Source organism: Mauremys mutica, chromosome 6, assembly GCF_020497125.1.
Source record: "Mauremys mutica isolate MM-2020 ecotype Southern chromosome 6, ASM2049712v1, whole genome shotgun sequence".
In the NCBI taxonomy this organism is placed as follows: Eukaryota; Metazoa; Chordata; order Testudines; family Geoemydidae; genus Mauremys; species Mauremys mutica.
This window is the reverse complement of record NC_059077.1, coordinates 9,426,175-9,445,925: the sequence shown is the minus strand read 5'-3', so window position 1 is coordinate 9,445,925 and position 19,751 is coordinate 9,426,175. Positions and strand designations below refer to the sequence as shown.

General features: G+C 40.4%; 1 protein-coding gene across 1 annotated transcript in view; it reads right to left on the bottom strand.

Moving 5' to 3' along the window:
- Positions 1-10,404: 10,404 nt before the first annotated feature.
- The window catches only part of PIK3C3 (phosphatidylinositol 3-kinase catalytic subunit type 3), a 134,991-nt gene continuing 125,644 nt past the window's right edge, over positions 10,405-19,751 (bottom strand). Inside the window, exons 24-25 of the mRNA XM_045021739.1 lie at positions 16,866-16,991; positions 10,405-11,477 (exon numbers count right to left, since the gene is read on the bottom strand). Coding sequence (XP_044877674.1) covers positions 11,463-11,477; positions 16,866-16,991 — 141 coding nt within the window. The 3' untranslated portion in view covers positions 10,405-11,462. The remainder of the gene's footprint in view (positions 11,478-16,865; positions 16,992-19,751) is intronic.

Sequence of the window (19,751 nt, the reverse complement as noted above, 5' to 3'; positions counted from 1 at the left end):
GATCTATTTCATTAGTGATAGTAAAAACAAAAAATATGATCCTCAAATATTCAGTGTCCCTAGTTACAGTCTCTTTTAGAGATTTGCCTGTTTCTCTCTTTCGTGCAAAGTAAACCATTTGTTATTTTATTTTCCTTTTATGTCACTTCAGGACGAAACACAGAGACAAGATTACTTGATTCTTTAAGTGACTGCTTCTTGGAGCAGCTGGTACAGGAACCCACAAGGGGAGAGGTAATTCTCGATTTAGTCCTGAGTGGAGCACAGGATCTGGTCCAAGAGGTAATTATAATAGGACCAATTGGAAATAGTGACCATAATATAATAACTTTTAATATTCCGTGGCGGGAAGAACACCTCAACCACCAAACACTGTGGCATTTAATTTCAGAAAGGGGAACTCTGCAAAAATGAGGGGGTTAGTTAAACAGAAATTAAAAGGTACAGTGACTAGAGTGAAATCCCTGCAAGCTGCATGGACACTTTTCAAAGACACCATAATTGAGGGCCAATTTCAATGTAAACCCCAAATTAAAAACCCAGTAAAAGAACTAAAAAGGAGAAAAAAGAGCCACCATGGCTTAACAACCATGTAAAAGAAGCAGTGAGAGATAGAGGCATCTTTCAAAAAGTGGAAGTCAAATCCTAGGGAGGTAAATAGAAAGGAGCATAAACACTGCCAAATTAAGTGTAAAAATGTAATAAGAAAAGCCAAAAAGGAGACCGAAGAACAGCTAGCCAAAAACTCAAAAGGTAATAACATGTTTTTTCAGTACATCAGAAGCAGGAAGGCTGCTAAACAACTAGTGGGGCCCCCTGGACGATCGAGATACAAAAGGAGCACTTAAAGACAATAAAGAAATTGCAGAGAAACTAAATGAATTCTTTGCTTCAGTCTTCACGTCTGAGGATGTTAGGCAGATTTCCAAACCTGAGCCGTCCTTTGTAGGTGACAAATCTGAGGAATTGTCACAGATTGAAGTGTCACTAGAGGTGGTTTTGTAATTAATTGATCAACTTAACATTAACAAGCCACCGGGACCAAATGACATTCACCTGAGTTCTGAAAGAACTCAAATGTGAAATTGCAGAACTACTAACTATGGTTTGCAACCTGTTCTTTAAATCAGCTTCTGTACGCAATGACTGGAAGATAGCCCTTTTTAAATATTGGCGTCACATTAGCTCTAGAGCTGATCCGAGTAATCACAGACCAGTAAGTCCAACGTCAGTATTGGGCAAATTAGTTGAAATAATTGTAAAGAATAAAATTGTCAGACACATAGAAGAACATAAATTGTTGGGCAAAAGTCAACATGGTTTCTGTAAAGGGAAATCCTGTCTTACTAATTTATTAGAGTTCTTTGAAAGGGTCAACAAACATGTGGACAAGGGGGATCCAGTGGACATAGTGTACTTAGATTTTCAGAAAGCCTTTTACAAGGTCCCTCATCAAAGGCTATTATGTAAATTAAGTTGTCATGGGATAAGAGGGAAGATCCTTTCATGGATTGAGAACTGGTTAAAAGACAGGGAACAAAGGGTAGGAATAAATGGTAAATTCTCAGAATGGAGAGGGGTAACTAGTGGTGTTCCCCAAGGTCAGTCCTAGGACCAATCCTATTCAACTTATTCATAAATGATCTGGAGAAAGGGGTAAAAAGTGAGGTGGCAAAGTTTGCAGATGATACTAAACTGCTCAAGATAGTTAAGACCAAAGCAGTCCGTGAAGAACTTAAAAAAGATCTCACAAAACCAAGTGATTGGGCAACAAAATGGTAAATGGAATTTAATGTGGATAAATGTAAAGTAATGCACATTGGAAAAAATAACCCCAACTATACATACAACATGATGGGGGCTAACTTAGCTACAACGAGTCAGGAAAAAGATCTTGGTGTCATTGTGGATAGTTCTCTGAAGACGTCCATGCAGTGTGCAGCGGCACTCAAAAAAGCAAACAGGATGTTAGGAATCGTTAAAAAGGGGATAGAGAATAAGACGGAGAATATCTTATTGCCCTTATATAAATCCATGGTACGCCCACATCTTGAATACTGCATACAGATGTGTTCTCTTCATCTCAAAAAAGATATACTGGCATTAGAAAAGGTTCAGAGAAGGGCAACTAAAATGATTAGGGGCTTGGAATGGGTCCCATATGAGGAGAGATTAAGAGGCTAGGACTTTTCAGCTTGGAAAAGAGGAGACTAAGGGGGGATAAGATAGAGGCATATAAAATCATGAGTGATGTGGAGAAAGCAAATAAGGAAAAGTTATTTACTTATTCCCATAATACAAGAACTAGGGGCCACTAAATGAAATTAATGGATAGCAGGTTTAAAACAAATAAAAAGGACGTTCTTCTTCACACCGCACACAGTCAACTTGTGGAACTCTTTGCCTGAGGAGGTTGTGAAGGCTAGGACTATAACAGGGTTTAAAAGAGAACTGGGTTAAAGGGTGAGGTTGACTCTTAGGGGATATAGGCATGTCTTGTTCTGAGGACAGAATCAGAAGCTGTCATAAAACCTGGAGTATATGCTAAAGCAGTGGGTCATCATAACTTTTCTTTGGTGTTTATTTAAGAAAAGGCAACACTGTGGAATAATTCTGAAATGATAAACATAAGAACGGTCGTACTGGGTCAGACCAAAGGTCCATCCAGCCCAGTATCCTGTCTACCGACAGTGGCCAATGCCAGGTGCCCCAGAGGAGTTGCTGTACTAATGCTTTGATACAGGTAGTATCCTAAAGTTCAGCTGCTGCTCTGAACCTCTAGCGTAGATATCAGGTGTGTGCAAAGCGAGTTTCTTGCAGTATTTTCAGTTGGAAACATCAGTTGCATTATCACAGCACTTAGAAGCCCTAGTAATGAACCAGGAAACCATTGGTTTAGGTGTTATACAAACACAGATTGCAAGTTGTTTGTGGGAGGCACCATCTTCCCTGTTGTTGTTCTAGGAATAAGACAATAGACAACCAATACAGACAGGAGAGCACAAGGAAACAATGAGACAATATTGGTCAGTATGACAGGCCATGTTCACAGCACACCAGTAGCCTAACCGTTGTCAAGTTTTTTGTAGGCCTCAGGGCAAAGGAGAGTTTTGACGGGGGTTTTGAAGGAGGAAAATAAGTTAATTTTGCAGGTGTTCACAGCTAGAAGTTGATGGGGAGGTTCAGCCAGGCCTGTCGCCATTAACGTATTCTATCCTTGCAGAGGACACACCATGGCAAGGCAGGGGCATGGTGCTGTGGACCCTTGCCTGCCTGCTCAGACAGGATGGGCAGATCACTTTTAAAAGGTCCCATCCATTTCACCAGCAAATATTGGCGTGGTCCACCTTCAAATATCTGACTCTCTCACGTCACATGGAAAGCCAAGACATACAAGGCTCAGTCAACAAAGCTCCTGGCTTCACATGCTCCCCGCAATTGTGTTACTGTAAGGTGTAACATTCTAATACTTAACCCCATTGTAGGCCTGATCCAAAGCACAACAACATCAATAGGAGTCTGTCCATTAGCTGCAGTGGGCTTTGGATCAGACCTTATGTGAATATGACTCAAAGTAAACATGCTGAAATCCCAGAGCATTGGGAAAATCAGCAACAACCACTAACCATCCAGGCTTTTTGCTGGTTCCAAAGATATTAGAGGGCCCAGAAATTCAATAAGGCACCTGGACACATTATGGGAACCCCCCCAAAGTAAACAGTATGGACCAACAAACAGGACAGAAAAGATCAAATTAACAGTCTGCTATAAAGAAGTATAAATAGGCAAATGGCTACTGATTTAACTTGTCCAATAACAAAAACTGGAAAACACATATTCTAAAGGGACCCATTCTATAGAACACCGATTCATGGAGATGTAAGAATGCCTTCTGGGTGTAGAGATTTCTATAGGGTTATACAGTCACGTCTTAAAATGTGTTGGTTTTCTTACTACTTTGTAGCTCACTGTCCATAAGCGAATTCACTCCTTGCAATTCATACTTCTGAATTATTCAACTACAAATTCATTGATAATCCACACAGTACTAAGTTAGGGACCATACATATCACCAAGATACTCTAGCTGCACATCCCCACTGAAGAAAGGACTTACCTGCTACAGCATTTATTTTAATTTGTATCAAGCTGTGGGTCCCATTAGACGAGGCAATGTACAAACAGTGAAACACTGGGCCTGCTCAAAGACATTACGATGTGTCTGGCAGTTGTTGGATACTTGGATTATGTAACTGACAGTTTATCATTCTGTTGTATTTTTTGTTACATTTTATGCTGTGCACTTCATTGCATCTTTCATCCTGGTATAGCTGGAGTATGAGCAATGGCTAGCAAAGACAGATGAAGCACTCTCATTCTAGTTCCTTCGCCAGTAGTCTTCTTCAGAGAAGGCCCCCAGAGAGCAGGAGAGGAAGGCAAGGACAGAATAAACACAGTGGATTTGGGATGGAGTTGGACTTCTAAAATGAGTAGCTTTTCATTAGAACCTGTCAAACTTGATCTCTGAGGTTGATTTTAGGTTTTAAGCCATAAATCAAAACTGAATTTGAAAAGAGGAATTCGTGTTATGTGTATTACAGAATGCCTGGAGGTTCTAGCCGAGATTAGCATCCCCTTGTGCAAGGCTGTGCTACAAAACACAGTGAGACAGTTCCTGCTCCGAACAGTTTACAATCTAAACAGACAAGGCACACAGGCACAAGAATTTGAAATGACTTGACCAAGGTCACACAGCTGATTAGTGGCAGAGCCAGGAGCATAACCCACCCAGCTCTTTTGACTCCCAGTCCAGTGCTCTCTGGTCTATCCACCAGACCATGCTGCTTACCTAAGCCTTAATGTGTTAACTGCTACAACAGCAGTTCATGAAACTAGACTCTTGAAATAGGATTTGGGGCTTGTTTACACAAGGACATATTTGCTGAATTTTCCCATCAGCAATGAGAGTGGCTAAAACACTATCTTCCTAGAAGTGCTAGTAAGATAAGCACAATATTGTGTAAACCTGATCTGAGAAATAGCTGCTCAGAAATCTCGAATAAACACCCTCCCCCATTTTGGATCCCAATGAGCGAATCTCGTACGTTAGCCAATTCTAATAGTATTTTGAACTCTCCAGTATGTGTTTTCCAATTGTAAAGAGCTCACTCTCTTTCATGGTCTTGTCTGTTGATGTACTTTCCTTCGGAAAAATATTGAATTAACTTCCCAGTAATGCTGGCAGAATCTGGGCAGGGACCTCAGATGGATCACTCCTTAAAAGAAACTTTTTTCCCACCCATTCACATTGGCAGCCTCACCCCAAGGTTTTGAATGAATCAGATAATCATTACAGCAGCAAGTGGCTTCTCCCTTAACCTGCGGTGGGTCAGGAAGTTTATTATTTACGTCAGTCAGTTCGTGATCAGAAATTGACGTAGCAGGAGTGAAGCAGTTATCAATACAACAATGATTCTCCGTAAGGATTAAAAAAAGCCTAAACTAGAGCAGGAAAAGTGCCTAGCTACAAGCTGCCCAGCAGAAGTATTGGACATTCATCAAAAAAAAAATCAAACAAGCCCAAACCAGTTATATCATTCCGAGTGTCTTATGAGTGTTTCCGTCACAAAGGATATCACAGAGGAAAGGTCTTCTAACGGAAGTGAACTAGGGCAGATGTCCTCAAACAAATAAGGAAAAGTTAGATTATTTTTCAGTAAATATTTGAACGGGTTATACAAAGGGAGCTTCCCCCTTATTGGGGCATAAATACCATTGTCATGGGGCACTTTCGCTTTAACCTTGCAAGATAAGTAGACCTCTCTGTACATGTGCACACATGCATGGAGCATGCAGTTCCATCTGAAGTTTAAAATTAATTGGTTTGTGAACAAGGACAGCTTCACTTTATTTTTTTCCAAGGGCACAAAGAGCTGAAAACCTGTCCAATTACCGCCCACTTTTCTGGCTAAAAAGCTGTGGGTTTTGTAAACATGCCAAAGAGGACGACTTTCATTTTAAAATTGACAATTTTCTGTCTCTTAAGTGGGTTGTTAAGCCTGCAAACAATGAAGGATATTATGTGAAACAGAGGTATGGCAGAGACCGGGGTTACAAGATCAAGGACAGTCGAAGCAGTTAATTCACCTCTGTGGTATGTCTATGTTTCTAGGCTATTTCTTATACTCCCCTATTTCTTATACTCCTCTCGTAATCTACAATGTATTTATCCTAATCACTCCTGTGAGGCAGGGCAACTAATTCCCATTTTACAATTGGGGAATTGAGGCAGAGTCCATGCGACTCACCCAGGGTCATACAGGCAGAGCAGGGACTTGAACCCAGATTGCTCACGTGTCTAACCATTGGAGAATCCTTCCTCCCACAACAGTCTTTGCTTTTCTTCACTGTTGTCATTTATGCATAGAACGCTCCCTCCCTCCTTCAAATCTCTCCCAAAGCCCCACTGTAATGATGGCTCAGGCAAGGGGCAGTTGGAATGCTGCATGCTGTGGCAACCTATTTCAGTCTGTGATGTTCTTGAAAGGGATGTGGTTGGGCACTTTCCTTCTCAAGATGCCCCTATTTTCACTGAGCAGGATCCTTTCCAAATCACGGCTCCCAGGAAGGACAGAAGAGCCCCAGCACAGTAGTAAAAGCTTCTTCATTATTACAAAAAAAAACCCCACTTCAACATAACAGTTTCAAACACCTATTTTAACACAATCCACCTGCAATTTTATTCTTTCAATGGGTCCCTTAAGACTCCTTAACTGTACAAGCTCTGGATACCTTGTAATAACCACTATATTTTACCATCCACGGATGACACTGGGTCCTAGGAGTAAAGCCTGGGCTCATAACAGAAAGAGGGTCATTTAACACCAGCTTTACTTTGTAGGATTCTCTCAATGTGTTGAGATTCTCTCCCCTTCCGCCTCCAAAGTCTCTCCAACTTGCTTTCTCTTCAGACAACACGAACAAAATGCGGTGCCAGATAACTGCCTATAGAACAGGGGAACGGGAGCGAAAAGGATTTATTCTTTTATACAAACCCTCATAATATTTCACAATGGGACTTCAACCTTGCAACAGGAAGAAAAACATTTGCAATTACTGCCTCCTCTAAGGAAGAAAAACCGGAAGGCTTTGTGCCATCTTGCGCTTCTGAAGCATGGGCAGCTGAAAAGAACCAATAAAGCTATATAGCCAGGGGAGAAAAATCTAGTGGATGATTTCCCCTTCCCCTCACCCAGGACGAAACAATTGTAGGATCAGGGCAAATCAGAAAGGGATTGAAGTGAATGTGAAAGTGGGTGGCGGTGTTAAGTATTTATTGTATTGCTAACTGTAAAATGTCAGTGCTAGGGAAACAAACTATGCAAACCCACTGTCCATATGACAATTTTTTTCTGTGGCTGTTTACAGGGACAATATATGAAAAACCTCATGAAAATAAACACTCTTACCCATATTATTCAATACTTTAGATTACTGGAAAACGGCATGAATATTAAAAACGAAGTTTATTTTACACTATTTATGCTTTGTTTTTCATTGCTCTCTTCATGGGCTGTTAAATCAGACTGCACAGTTTCAAGGTAATTTCACCTTCTGTCTCTGTTAGGCACAAAGCTACCATATTTGGGTTGCAAACCAGAACAGCTTTTTTTGTTTTAATTAAGATTTTCATTGGATTTTTAAGAAAACATTCTATTAGTCTCTGGATTTGTAAACGATTGATTTTCAAAAGCCTACATTTGGGGCCAAAGCTGACCAACAGTGTCCTTTTAACTAACTCCAACACTGAGAAACAGTACATTGTAGAAACACAAAGGCCCCAATCCTGCAGGTGACTCCATACAGGCAGACCTTTAAGCCCCATTGTCTTTGATAGAGGCTTTGTGTGGGTGAACTCAGAAGAGCTGAATTCTATTCCTGGCTCTGCCACTGGCCTGCTCGGTGATCTTGGGCAAATTACTTCATCTCAGTGCCTCAGTTTCCCCATATGTAAAACGGGGATAATTATACAGACCTCCTTTCTAAAGTGCTTTGAGATCTACTGATGAAAAGTTCTATATAAGAGCTAGGTACTATATATTTGGAAATAGGGATTCTATGTATAGTTTATAAAGGATGAATACACGTTTGTTGGTGGCCAAGATTGAACTGGGGATCTCTGGAGCTTAGTGCATGAGCCTTTACAGCATGAGCTAAAAGCCAAATGGCTCTTAGCTAAGGCTGTAGAACAGACTCATTTAACTCTCTCTAAGCGGTCTTGGTGCCACTACATGGGATAGAACCCCACCCCCCGGAGGTGTGTGTATTACAGACAGAAGTGGTGATGAGCACCTTAACTAGTAGGCTACAGAGTCAGTCTCACTCTCTTTCCCTGGCCCAATGACTACTGTCATTCACAGTGTCAATTCATAGACACTGACATCACAAGTTTAAATCCCTGCTCCAGTGACTATTTATAAAAAGTGGAACAGCAACAGGAGAGATTGAGAGGTGCTCTCCTGCTATGTAGGAGACCCAAATGCAAATCCCTTCTCCACATCAGGCAGAGGGGGTAACTAAATCTGGATGCCCTCATACCAGATGTGTGCCCTAACCACTGAGCTAAAAGTGATGAGATCCTCCTCCCTCATACCTCTATCTTGTGAATGGCGTATCAATTCCGGGCGGGGGGGGAACAGTCAAAACTATTTGGAAAATTCATGTGAAATTCACAATAATTGTGGGTCACCTGAACTGCATTTTTCAGCAAATAAACTTCATCCAAAAAAAAATTCACCGAGCTTTAATGCTTTATAACATCTATTACTCATTTAACAATTTGTGCCATTTATAAAATGGAAGCTAATATAAAGTGTCTCCATATATAGTTTAATATTAATTAGGCTATTGGCAACTTTCCTAATTAACAAATTCTGCATGAGTAAGTAGGATAAATACTCAGCATGAGCATTTTTTAATAGAAATTTTCTAATAAAATCAGAAATCTCCATAGTCCCTGTATTCTCAGAACTATACCAAACATCTCAGGATGATGGGAAAAGCACTGTAGACCTACAGAGAGAATGTATTTTGGGGGGCGGGGGGGGGGGGGGTAGAATACACAATAGGACAGATTCACCAAAGCAGACAGGGAGATATTAATTTCTCTTCCCTCTGACAGCATGGCTCCATGCTCTGCTGAGGAATTTCTAGGAGAGAATGCAGTATTTCCCTTTCTCTCCGGGAGCTGTAAGTTTTGCACAGTAAGGATACTTAGGGTATGTCTACACTGCAATTAAAAACTCACGGCTGGCACGGGCCAGCTGACTCAGGCATGGGTGAAGGGGTTGTTGTGGTGTAGATGTTTGGGCTTGGGCTGCAGCCCAAGCTTTGGGATCCTCCCATGGTTTAGAGCAGGGGTATGCAACCTATGGCATGCGTGCCAAAGGCGGGACATGAGCTGATTTTCAGTGGCACTCACACTGCCTGGGTCCTGACCACTGGTTCGGGGGGAGGGGGTAAGGGGCAGCTGCATTTTAATTTAATTTTAAATGACGCTTCTTAAACATTTTAAAAACCTATTTACTTTATATGCAACAATAGTTTAGTTATATATTATAGATTTATAGAAAGAGACCTTCTAAAAACGTTAAAATGTATTACTGGCACGCAAAACCTTAAATTAGAATGAACAAATGAAGACTCGGCACACCACTTCTGAAAGGTTGCCGACCCCTGGTTTAAAGCATGCACTCCTCCACTGCAATTAAACAGCCCCGTGACCCGAGGCCTGTGAGCCCAAATCAGCTGGCATGGGCACGCTGCGGATTTTTAATTGCAGTGTAGACATATCCTTAGTGGCCAGGGCTACACAGGTGCTAGGACAGCAAAGGCTGCTGAGGAGTTGGGCTGTGTTGACTCTAAAGGCCATCTGACGGAGCTAGGTTATAGATGCATTGTATCCCTAATGGACTTTCTTCTATCAAGGCCCCTTGTCTGGGTGTAAACCAGCATAAATCAGCCTAAAGCCAGATTAGCTGTGATTGATATTCATGAGATTCAAACCAGTTGAGTTTTTTTCATTTTTGTAAGTTGAAGTCCAGCTGGCTTTCCTCCCTACTCCTACTTTCCTTGTTTAAAACATGTTTGGGGAGTGAGGGGGACAAAAAACCCCCATAGGTGCCCTTTGAAAAGGTTCAGATGCATATAAAAAGCTAATTATACTTGATCATTCAAACAGACTCAGCATAAATCCTGATGTGTGACATGATCATTTTCTCATAGCCTTATTTTTACAGCATTTCTGTATTGGTATTAAGCCAGGAGTGCCATACACAATCCTTTAGGATGCCAGGTCTGTGCAGGAAAGGACAAATTCAAAAGCTTAAATGAGACATCTCAAAACTGCATCAAGGAAGAATTTATTAGCGTCAAGGAAAATATATATGGTCACTGTACATTGATGTTCATAGTTAAAGTGAGACTTTACTATGAACTTACACTGAACCTATCACGGTGCTTTCTGGCTGGCTAGTCAGTTAGGTTGACAGTTTCAGGCTAGCTCTCTAAAAATAGCTGTGTAGACAGGTTTCAAACCTGTAGCCTTTGAAAACCTACCCCTCTCCCACGAGACTGTGGAGCCTGAGCTCCAGCTGAAGTCGCAACTTCAAAGGGCCGTCTACACAACTATGTGCTAGCACAAGCTCCACTAGCATGAGTCTATCGACCTGGGCTGGCAATCTTGCTGCCATGGGCTGCACAGACAGACCCACAGTGATTATTTCTAATTCTGTGCCTGTATTTGGCTAACTTATGAGCCATTACAAATATCTTTTTGTAAGCAAGGAAGAATGATTGTCCTTTCCAAATGAGAACACTTTCCAAATTGGGAAACGGTCAGACGATTCCATTAAAAACTTTAATTCCAGGTTAAAACTGTTGTGTGTGTTGGGGGGTGGGGTGGGGGTCAACTATCCTGTTTCTTAGGCTAATGAGAAATCACAATTTATACCTCTGTAGGCTGCACACTGCATGTATCAATGTCCAAGTTAAGTGAAGCAATGGACTTCAGTTTCTAGGTCCCAAAATATAGTAACCAAGACACAAAAATAAATTCACCAGCAAGTGCTGGATCTCTCTTCTGCAGCCTCTTCCAGTCATCCATGACACTGGAGGAAGTTGCCAATTTTACCTACATGGCTTAAGTATCTTACAGGGAATATATACAGGAACATCTAGGTCCAAAATGGTAAATAAATACATGTTTTCTAAATAACTGTCATTTTTAACCTTATAATAGTGGTAACTCAGAGACCTAGCCCCTGTCTTCCAGGCACTCTGTGCTATCAAATGAGCAGTTCTCGCCTTCAGGTGCTGTCTCGAAAAGTCCATAGATGGCTCAAGAAAGTCTCCTTGTCGAGTACTAGCTGATATTTCCATTTTCAACAAAAGCAGCTGATGGGTTTATTTTCTCCAATACTAGAAAAGAAGACAAACACAGCAGGACATTTATTCAGCTTTGATATTCGCAGAAAATCAGTTACGTGTAATTATACTCTGGGCTGTATATTTCACAACTCCATAAAATGCTTAAAAGCAGGTGAACTTCATGACCCTTAGCAGAACAAATAGCTATGAAACACACACTGTTTATGTTAGTTTTTCCACTTGATGAATAATTTTCATCCAGCACACACATTCTGCCCAGCATCTGAGGCATTTCATTTGGTTTACAGGGTTTGCTTTTCCAAAATGGAGAACAAAATTGGAACCTGGCAGCAAATGAGAAAGGGACACCATCTACCACAGCTTTGAGATGCAACATGGGACGCTGCCAACCAAGGTTGCTAATTAGGACACAATGCTTGAGAAACCCAAAAGCAAGTTACCCAAATATGATTTAAATGCAGCTTATTCCTACTCATCCCAAATTAAAACCCTGAGATTAAATCTTTGAACTGTTTTGCTATGAAAAATTGTAAAACTGTACTGAAGAGTTCAAAATTTTCATGTTTGCAACAATGCTTAACATAACAATCCTGAAATGCAACTGACTGAGTTTATAATTTATAAGGGAAAAAATGTTAAATAATTTAGTAACTTCCTTAACTGGAAATGGTCAAATCTCATTTCTACTGTTTTCTCTCTCTACAGACATCTGGACTGCTGCTAAAATGAAAATAACCATCTCCAGGGACTAGGACATTTAGTCTTTATAAATGTGACTTAAAATTAATATGTACATCCTCTTCTCTTGAACAGTCACTACACAAATATATTACATTTTCTTGAGGCAAACTGTATTTAAGGGACATTGAACAAGAAAAGATTGAGATACTGAAAATAGAGATATTAGAAAATTACACACTAGGCATGTTCTCAAACAGAGTCTCCATAACATAACTTCTTTGAATCATGTCTCTTTAAAACACTGTCATTTATTTAAAAAATAATAATTAAAAAAAATCACTGCTTCTCAGTAACACAATGGATACCAAAATAATCAGTTCTCACCATACAACATGAGCTTTACACACACACACACACACACACACACACACACACACACACACACACAGTGGTGTGCAAGAGCACTGAAATACAATGGTTACTATAACCACCAACCTTATTAAAAGCTCTTATAACAACAGGCGCAACAAACAGCACAGACTGCATACTAGTGTTTGCAAGTCCATTTTGGAGGTGGGAAGAAAAATAGACAGATGGATAAACAAGCATAAACAAACAACAAACTGAAGGACATTTCAAACAAAAAATTGCATGGCTTTATGCCAATATCTGCTGTTTAAACCAGTGCCTAATTTTAGACAGTATTTTCAATTGCTATTTAGAACAATACTATTTGCAATTCATCAAAACAATATGACATATGCACAAACTGAAAACTTCAATTAGGCCATTGTTCAAGATGACTTGTTTATTGTCAATTAAATTGGGTATTAATTGTTCCTTTGTCTACTATTTTACAGAGGTGAGTCCTACAATTTTTGTGCAGCAACTTCTCCAAAAAGAAAGCTAGACAAAGAGAAAGTTCATTAGAACACTGATTAACAAGCATTAAACATTGCAAGAGGATGTTGTGAAGGTCAAGACTATAACAGGGTTAAAAAAAGAACTAGATAAATTCATGAAGGATGGTTCCATCAACAGCTATTAGCCAGGATGGGCAGGGATGGTGTCCCTAGCCTCTGTTTGCCAGAAGCTGGGAATGGGCAACAAGGGATGGATCACTTGACGATTACCTGTTCTGTTCATTCCCTCTGGGCCACCTGGCATTGGCCACTGATGGAAGACAAGATACTGGGATAGTCAGACTTTTGGTTTGACCCAATATGGCCGTTATGTTCCTATGTTCTAAGAATGCTCTAATTCCAACTGCAACAACACACAGCTTAAAGAGGTGAGGTTCGTCCCTTGAATAATTTTTGCATTCTCATTTTTTTCTAAAAAATGGTTTCCCACTGGGGTTCTCACAGCTCAGTCCACCCATGCTCACTGCTCCTTTTGTCCCCTCTGCCCTCTCAGGGCGTTGGACCTTTTTGCATGCTTCCCCCTCATGGGTTCATGGCATGAATTGCACACACCAACATGAGGCCCTGAGCCTGGAAGAACGTCCTAATTAGCATATTCTAACCCCTCTCTTTTCTACAAAAATATTGCTAAAAATCCATCTGTTCCATGGAAGATTTCCGCTTCCATGACCACAAAACCCAGGTTTGTTAATGAGACGCATCCTCACTTGTTTTAGACAGTTTTCTACTTGCTCATGCCCTTTCGGTGTATGTGCACGTTTTTCAGGGGCACTGAGCACACACAACTCCCAATCAACGAGAACTAGGCGCTCCGCATCTCAGAATATAGGCAACTGTGGCAGGAATGTTGTCCTACATTTAGAACTCTCTATGTATGACAAAGCACTAAAAACCAGTATACTCCAGTGCCTACTCAGCACTAAGTCTGTTTACATGCAAAGGCTAACATCACTTACCTTGGAAAAATCTAGATCCTGAATCTAGGGGAAATATGGAGCTCGGAATTAGAGACGGGGCTGGTAACATTGCCGATTAAGGGTGCCTGGCAGTGCCCATTGTAAGACTTCATTTTCAGTTCAGTTTCACAGATTCTAAGGCTAGAAGGGACTATTGTATTTTGCTTATAATTTTGACAAAACTAACTGTCTGGGCTGAAAAATTTAACCAAAACAGTTCAGACATTTCCAAGAACGAAGTTAGGTAAAATTACATTGTTACACACACCTTAAAAATTCTGACCAGTTTTTCTTTGGCACCGCAGTGTGCCTTACACAATGGAAAAGGGACTTGAAATTTGGCAGAGGTGGCCTTTGTGTCAGGAATGTGCCTTTTGCCATTCCTGTTAAAATCTGCTCAAATTTGGGCAAGTTATAATCCTTACACCCACAGAATCAGTTCCACTATGTGCTGCGATATGTAAGCATAGTAACAGGGTGAAGGACAAAGCAGCAGTCTCTCTCTCTCTCTCTCTATATATATCATCCTATTAGAAACCATTAGCTTCCTGAATCAGGCACTCTTATGGATACAGCCCTACAATCAATATGAAAACCAGGTGTGTGCTGCTAAGCCCTAGGGCGCCTACTCAGCACAATTTAAGCCAGCTTTTAAATGCTTTAACATCAAACATGTCTGCAATTTAAAAACAATGGGTAAATGAAGAAAATAGTTATGAATGAATAAGTCTAATTTAAAAAGAAAAAATGGATGACCAAGATCAAATCTGCAAGCTCTGATTTATTAGTGCTGCTTGGAAAATGTATTAGCAGCTAGCTGGGAAATTCTGACAGCCATCTAAGACAAATGAACTTTTATCGCAGACATGTCTAGAGAAGGGCTAGCATAATTCATTAACTTAAAAAAAAAGAAATCTGTTTACACCTATGGGGGTCCATTCAGAATAAAAAAATCAGTCTCTTAGTTGCACGCCCCCCCAAAAAAGTGTGAAATTTTTTAACTTAAGGGGATAGCCTCTTGATACTTGTACTTTTTGGGCCCTGAACTCAGTTCTTACAAGAAATCAATCATTGCCTGACACCTAGTAATCACAGTAACCTAGAGTGACCGAGTACAAATATGAATGATTTCTCTTTTTCTCTGCATTTTCCTTCTGTTCACATATAAAAATAGCCATCACTTAAAAAAAAAAACATTTATTAAATTAAGCTTATATTGTTTAATCTGTATGGAAGGAGTAGTCAATAGGCGGACCATAGGCCAAATCCGGACTGCCAGACGCTTTTGAACAGACCGCCAAATCTTTTTATTTACTTATCATTATTCTCTCGAGTCTGGACCTTGACTATACCTTGACAAAAATAACTGACTACCCCTGCTATAGGATAACACACTACTTGAAAATGAAAGATACGAGTCTACATCAAAAAGAGATGTAAGTGGAAGATCTTTTGCTGAAAGAATAGCCATAGAAACAGTCCTCACATGAAAATTACACTTTGTATTTGATTTTGATCATTCTTTTGGAAAATATTTTTTTTCAAAAAATATTTGGAAGCCTGACTGGGTTTTTTGAGATCAACATTTCGTGATTCTTCTCTGAATTGCAAGTTTCCTCAGAAGACTAATACTTAAGGCCAACAGACACTGTAATGTCTTAAACAAATCCCTGATAAATGTGAGCTAGACAAGTCAGAAAAACATTATGATCTCAAAGATGAATAAAAAGGCTTTTGTGAATAGCGTTTTATTGCACAATGGTATCACACCCACAATGGACTACAGTAGCATTAGCACATACACTTTATGTGGCTAAAATTTCATTCTTCACATAAGGAAGTGTGCATTCTGATATTAAAAAGGATAGCAGAGAAGGAGAATATTCCCCCATGGAGGATTCAGAGCTTTATAAAGATAATTAGTTGGAATACACTGTTTAGAAGCCAGTAATAAAAGCCACCATCAACAAGAGTCAGTAGTTGTGTGGAAACTGAAGCAGAGTAGGAAAATGAGGACTATAGCCTTACTTGCTAAAATTTCTCTTCTTGGCGATATCTTGCCTCCTCTTGCAGGATTCAGAGACAGCACAGAGCTCTGTCCAACAGGTAGACTTTACCGTAAGGACCCACCCATGCAGAGCTTGCCAAAACAGACTACTTGCAAGACTGAACAGCACTCTCCAAATCAAGAGTTTAGCTGCCCAGTTGCTCCTGCAAAGGGGAGACTTTTTTGTGGGCATGTCTTTAAGAAGGCTGTCCCCAGCTGAACACAGCTTTTTACCGCTGCTGAAGTCTGCCAGGGGAAGACACACCTAGACAAGGGGCTTCTGGTCACAAGAGAAATGTAACCACACAGTATATTTAACAGAGGAATAATGGACAGAAGATTGCTCTTTTTGAACTTTATTTCTATTGATTTAATTTTCGTAATGTATAAACAATACAGAGGACTATCTAGCTCGTAATGTTTTGTGAACTGTGAATCTTAAAGCTGTTTAAGATCCCAAATCTTTACTACATAGGCAGAATATTACAAATAAATACACTTCAAAGCTAAACTCTTGGGAAATCCTTAACTTGCAAAAATGTGCGATGGCAGGCACTTAAAAGTTCCCTCTCTCCTGGTCAAGCCATTGACCATGCAAAATTACAGATACTGCTTTGCCTTAAGGTTCTGCAATGTCATCGATCACTTGGGCATCTGCTCTGAACCTAACTCACCTTTTAACCACTTCAAAATTCTTTAACAAAGCATAGGCTGGCAAAAGGCTCATCTCTCTGTTTCCACAGTCAATTACTCTCTCTACCCCTCTTTCACCATGAGGCCACTGACAGCCCATCCATCTGTAGTATCTTACCTGAGCAAACTTGTGTATTTGTTCTACTACAGCTGCAAAGAGAGCGTGGACACTTTCATCAATTAGACTTTGCATGTAATGTACAGCTTCTTCGTCAGAGAGGTCCAAACGGAACTTGTCCTGCACCTGGTAGGAAGAGATTAGAAAGATCAGCCCTTTTATACAGAAAGAAAACTCTGGCCTTGTAATTGTAGAATTCCATTTTTACTATATTTATATACAAACAAGGCAAATTCCATCTTCCAAGCAGCACACACGGCTGCCACTGGACTCAGCACAATTACGGTTGCCAACTTTGGTTGGATGAACTCCTGGAGGTTTCATCACATGACATTATCTTTAATTAAAAATAATCTTTCATTCCTGGAGACTCAAGGACAATCCTGGAGGGCTGGCAACCTTAAGCACAACTGAGCTGTGGACAAGTATCTATGGGCAGAAAAATTAAATCCTATCATTCTGTATGCATTTCTTGGGCGGAGGGTGAAGAAGGGAAAACATCTGAAAGACCATCTATATTTAACAGAAAGAAAATCCTATTATTGAATCACCTTCTGGGTGTGGTGTTCTGTCCCATCTAGTGGCACCAAGACCACGTAGAGAGAGAGATGAGTCTGCTCTACAGCCTTAGCTAAGAGCCAGTTGGCTTTTAGCTCATGCGGTAGAGGCTCGTGCACTAAGCTCCAGAGATCCCCAGTTTGATCCTGCCTGCCGATGACTGGGATCTGGCGGTGTTACTATAGTCTAATTCCAAAGCAAAAGTCATTTCTCCCAACAACTGAAATTTAAAAAAAAAAATTGTTTTGGAAATCTGATTTTGGTGAAACAGCCAATCTATTAATACAAAGTTTCAAAACAGGACGTCTACTCGGTGCTCAGCTAGATCAACGGGTGCCACTGCAAGAACCTACATAAACAGTGGTTGTAAGTACGCGTAGCATTCATTATGAGACACATCAAGTTTGAGTTCTACATGTGGGCAAGCAAACGTTCTTTGTTTTATTGCAAAAATGCCGCTGAAATATTTTGGATGGTCCTAATAGTTGTTGAAAGCCTGCAAAATTCCTTTTGCCTAAAGCTAAATTAAGAATAAATTGTCTTTTTGAAACTGTAAGGAAATTAAGTAAAGAATATGGAATCAGTGTAAGGATGAGCACATCACTCCTATGAAAACCAATCTCCATATGGTAGATGAGACTTTGATTAACTCAGATTACATCCTTCACATGTAAACAGTTGATTGGAGACACTGGTACTCCTACATCATTTGTTGTTTTGACAGCAGCATATTTTAAATATGATATAAAAATGGTTTGCCCAGTACTTACAAATTGTACACAAACTAAATGCTGAGCGCATAATAATTAAGGACAAAGCAGCGAAGTGTCTAGCTTTTATTACTAGAGAAATTCTCCAGTCTCCACTTTGTTTTTCTTATCTCTATTCTGAATAAGCAAAAATCACTCCACCCTGAGCTGAACACTGCAGACCCTGAGCATGCTCAGTGACAACCTAGGATTTCTAAAATGGTGCCCTGGAAAAAAGCCAAGTATAAGTGCGTGTGTGGGGACAGGCAGACTCACAGCTCTGAGGTAAATGAAAACAGTGAGCATGTGCAAGATTGGTGGCTATTGAGCATGTGTAGTAAGGGGTGACAAAGCGGTCAGTTAGCTGATCAGAACTTGTTTTAAAGGTCAGAGCTGTCAATCAGAACTCTGAAGTAGTGCTTGATACTGTGCATGTGTGAGTGAGATAACTGCTTCTAAAAATATAAAGTTATATTTGGAGGAAGCTACAAATGTACCTACAATGTGCTACAATGTAGCGCAAAAGGCCAGCAGGCAGTTTCGGAGTCTGAGCCTGAGTCAGTGAGAGAGATGATCAGAAGAAGACGAAAGCCAGGAAGAGGAGCCAGAGAAAAAGCTAATGAAAAGAAGTCAGAAAAACTGCTGCAGAGAGATAGGAAGAGAAGGAAGAAAATTGGAGTGGAGTAAAGTTGATTGACCACCAGGTGCGGCTCTAGGAATTTGGCCGCCCCAAGCACGCCGGTCCCGCGGCTCCGGGGGACCACTTGCAGACGTGCCTGCGGAGGGTCCGCTGGTTCCGCGGCTCCGGTGGAGCATCCGCAGGCATGACTGAGGAAGGTCCGCCGGAGCTGCCTGCCGCCCTGCCGGCAAAATGCTGCCCCAAGCGCGCGCTTGGCACGCTGGGGTCTGGAGCTGGCCCTGTTGACCACAAACTCTGCAACAGTTTTTTAAAGGAATTCCAAAAGGATTTATAAAGTAAGCCTGTTATTTGTTTAATTAGAGTCTAAGTATAGTGTAGGATAGTATAGGGTTAGTGTGTGTGTGTGTGTGTGTGTGTGTGTGTGTTTATAAGAATGCATAAAATTCTGTTATTAATTGCAACATATCTACTTAAACTTTAAAGGAATTTAAGAACTGCTGTCAGCGATTTGTTACAAACTGGCCACTTGTAATGAACTGCTTTGCTTTGCTTAGAATCATTTACATTATATACTATTGTAGTTTGAATGCTCTTTAACTTACAATAAGGGATTGTGTCTCATGGTTTTGTTTAGGATTTTAGGCTGGACTGTATTAGGGATTATTATTTACATCAACTCAAAAGATATTTTGTTTTGGAAAAGAATACTGCCGGTGTCAAATACTTTATCGGAAGGATATATCTGTGTCCTTTAATATTTCCTTAACCCCCTTTAAACATATATCTCGGGAAGAACAGACTAAGGGGGCAATAGGCAGACTATTACAGCAGCATCTCAAAATCCATTTTTTGGGGTAAAAACTCTCTTTTCCCAAACTCACGCAAAGCCTTGACTTATGTACATTTCATTAAGGTGAAATCAATGGATTTTCATAAATG